Raw genomic sequence first — 3917 nt, forward strand, 5'->3', positions numbered from 1 at the left:
CAAATGCATAAATTTTCTAAGGAACGAAGGCCACATACATGCAAAAGATTTGCTAATCTTAGAATATACACTCAAGGATATGAAGTTTCTTCTTCTAGCAAACTAAGCCATTGCTTATGAGCGATATTAACAATGTACCAAAAAAAATTAAACTACCGGTTGGAATCTCAAGCTTCTCGTTTTTTTTTTTTTTTTTTTTTTTGACAAGATCTGAAGCATGTTAATTAAATAAATATGACATATTGCAACTTGTTCAATGCATTGTATCTTCTTCTTGTCTTATCATTCTTGTTTGGGTTATGGTAGTTGAATAATAACTTTTTATCCTTCATCTTCTTTGTCTAGACTAAGGTAGTTGAATCATAATTCAGACATGTAATCCTATTAAAAAAAAAAAAACCTTGGCATACATGCTGAAGAATTTACATAATCTGGCAACCATATTACTTTTTTATACTAGTATTTCTCTTGAATATAGCAAGTGTAAGACTACAATCTTACTTCTCGTTAGTAAAATTTAGAATTAAGTTTATTCGTTGATTAATTGATACTATCATTTCAAATTTCACCTTCTCAAACAAGTTTAACCTTAAAACTCAATTTAGATATTTCTAAAATAATTGTATTTGGAGCCATTTGATATCTCTTACAAGTTCTAGAAAAATTACTTGTACAACCACTATAAGAAAGAAGACATTTGCCAATAATTTTTTTGTTTCCATAGTATTGACTATTGTTGCAAAAAGTAATGTGGCAACAACATTTTGCATAAATTTTTTCCATCGGCTGTTATTGCAACGACGTGCAACAATTTTTTTTTGTTTGTTGTCAAAAGTACTTTTTGCAACAATAGTCAATATATGACAAAAAAGTTAAATTGTTTGGCAACAAAAAAAAGTTCATTTTTAAAAGTTTCATCACATATGCCAACAATAAAACTAAGTGGCCAAATATTGAATTTTGCTAACAATATTATTTTTGTTGCCAAAGAGTTGTTGTCATTTCTGTACTTTCTTGTAGGTTGGTAAATCATAAAACTACCAATAAAAGGTGATCTAATCAATTAGCATGAAATGACAAGAAAAAATCACCCATAACAAAAACCATTTTTTCTATGGAGCATTAGCATTAGAACTCATAACGTTATACTACTAATCTCCTTTTGGTTGCCTGAATATACCAATTTGTAGAGGAAAATAAGATGATTAATTCAAGTTGAAGCAGCTTGAATGAACTTAACCCACTCAGAAATGCTAGGAATTCCATCATTAACAACACTAAGCAAATAAAATCCAGTAGGCGCAACATTAGCAGATGGAGGAGCTTCCACAGTCGCATTCCACCAACCTTTTGCATCACTTATTATCCTTGTGCACCTGAGTCTCAACATCCTTTGATTCATCGATAGGGAATGTGTCGTAAATGGCGGAGCATAGGCAATAAACGCCATATATTTACTAGGCTTACTTCCCAGCAAAAAACGAACCAAAAATTCATTACCATACGCGATTCCTTCCTTGCCATTGGTGTGAATTGACACGTTATGAGGCCTTTGATGACTATATTCCCTGCCCATATAGTCCGGGACGAATGCTTGTAGCCGAAGTTCAGTAGGATGACTTACATTTTTGTAAGTGTATTGATTATTTGGATTGCTCCCGGCTACTAGTACACTTCCATCGGGTACAAGAATTGCTGATGAATCATACATTCTCGCGATTTTAGTGGATTTCAGAACCGAAAACCTTCTCCCAAGAGTTTTCTTTGGGTTGTATAGGTAAGGTTCGAGAGCAGGGGTGGCTGCATTATTCCATCCAGCACAACCCCTCTTCGCGCCATTTATGATTAGTACGTGTCCTGTTGGAAGAAGCACTATATCGTGCATCAAGCGGGGCCCGGGCATGTTTTCCATCTTCCATTGATTCTTATTTCCAGTGATCACCATTCTTCCACAACTGCTTAGACCTGTCAAGAAATTGCCTTGTTGAGCAGCTGCATTCGCTCCTGTAGTTGCCCCTCCACATATCATGACTTCCACTTTCTGGAAGCCGTCTTTGTGATCCAATGGAAGAATTACTGATGATCCTGTGCTTGGATAACTCCTTGACCCCAATCCGGGGATTCTTGGGAATTTCTTTACAACCTTGTTTTGTTTGTAGTTGAAAAGAATGGAATCCCGGTTTGCAAAAATGAACAAGTTGCCATCAGAGGAAAGGTGAACAATAGGATAAAGATTGTTTCCGCCTTCATTTCCGCCTTCATTTCCGTCATTAGTTTGCTGCAAGAAAGGAAGATGAAAAGCCTTTTCATTGGTTGACATTTTCGGTACAAACTCATACGTGAAGGACCCTCGTCCTCCAACAACGATGATCCTGTCATTTGCGGGGAGAATTTGGCTAGAAGCATACCAACGGTTTTCAGATAAGTGCTTCTTGTCCACACTCCAATCACAACTATCACCACTTTTACAAGGCCCAATGTAGTGAATTCTTCGTGAAGCGTCTCCAAAGCCACCTGATTGAACAATCCTTCCATCACTCAAGATGGAACCAGAAGACGAAAAAGTGTCAGACATGAGATTCAAATGCCTGACACTGTTGTTGGAAATGCTGTACTCAACAGAATGAGCATAGCAAGTTGAGTCTGACAAGTCGTCACGAGTGCCCTTGCATCTTGTTCCATTGAACCGATGACGTAGCTGGTATCCTGATTGGCCGGACCCGCTCCGGTCAAATAGTATCACAGTGTTCCAATGGGTTAAAACCATATGCACACCCACCACACCAGTGTTGTTCAGCAGTAACTTCCATGTCCCTTTTCTTTCTGCAGAATGGGGCGACGCGGTTCTTGCTCTGCATGAAATAAGACAGTGCAGTAAAAGAGCTGCACTGATGATCAGTGCCTGCGAATGCTTCTCCATGAGAGAAAAAAAGTAGTGCCAGAGAATTTTTTGTTGAATGCCTTATGGTTTGGAAGGATATATAGGGACTTGGGAAGTCATGCAAATGGGCAATCACTTTTTCAATTAATCTTGGTCATTCTTTGGTGTATCTAAATGGTTAGGTAGTTCTTGCCACATGAACCTTTTGTGTGACAATTGATTCATCACTAAGACAGGGAGCACCAAACAATCTTTTACACACTAAAAGACTCATCCATTCCACCAGAAAGTTTGTACCTCAATTTAAAATTGTTACCTCCAAAAAGTGGCTCAGAATTTAATGTCCTTATTTAGAAGCATTTAGACCCAGCATAAATCTGCTTTCTCATAAAATTACTTGCAAACGTTAACGAGGTTGGCTTTGGCAACCATGTCCATAAAATTGATCGCCAGAGTGTTGGCCAAAATCCTCGTACTCCATCTAAAGCCCTAGTACAGTTCTTAACCCACCCCCCCGCCTCCCCACCTCCCTCATTGGATTAGCCTTGTGCACAATTAGAGGAAGGGCCAGGACTGGCAACTACAGAGACTGTCTCCGAAGATTGAGGAGAAAGAAGAGAGTTGTTTAGACATTTACTCCAAAACAAAATCTTCACAGTTGAGTGTCATAAAATTAATTAGTTGGTATATAATTTGGTAGCATGCATGAAGATTGATTATTTTCAAAGGTACTGAAGCATGAATTAGGATTATATTAAGACTTGAAAATTCATTCTTGAGATCATGAAATTATATTTGTATTTATTTGGATCAATGAGGATATACATTTCTTAGTTTGATAAGAACAAGAGGTCAAACTGTTGGAATGTTTACGGGTTATAAAGGATTACTTGAAAGCCATTGAAAAGGATACGAAGTGATCGAGGATATGAAATACTTTCCAATGAAGGATAATAAGTTATTTATAAATATAGAAATTTCTAATCGGAAAGTAAACCAAGATAATACTATAATGATAATTGATAATATAGTAAGT

At 37.0% G+C, this 3917-nt stretch overlaps 1 protein-coding gene across 1 annotated transcript; it reads right to left on the bottom strand.

The window, feature by feature from the left end:
- Nucleotides 1-933: 933 nt before the first annotated feature.
- Nucleotides 934-2938, bottom strand: LOC132634186 (aldehyde oxidase GLOX-like). The gene has a single exon (XM_060350478.1). It carries the CDS (start codon nt 2918-2920, stop codon nt 1211-1213), a length of 1710 nt encoding a protein of 569 aa, XP_060206461.1. The 5' UTR covers nt 2921-2938; the 3' UTR covers nt 934-1210.
- Between the last annotated feature and the right edge of the window lie 979 nt (nt 2939-3917).

This window comes from Lycium barbarum, chromosome 3 (genome assembly GCF_019175385.1).
Source record: "Lycium barbarum isolate Lr01 chromosome 3, ASM1917538v2, whole genome shotgun sequence".
In the NCBI taxonomy this organism is placed as follows: Eukaryota; Viridiplantae; Streptophyta; class Magnoliopsida; order Solanales; family Solanaceae; genus Lycium; species Lycium barbarum.

Coding starts and splice junctions, on each gene's coding strand:
- LOC132634186 (XM_060350478.1), bottom strand. CDS start 2,920: ATGGAGAAGCATTCGCAGGCACTGATCATCAGTGCAGCTCTTTTACTG.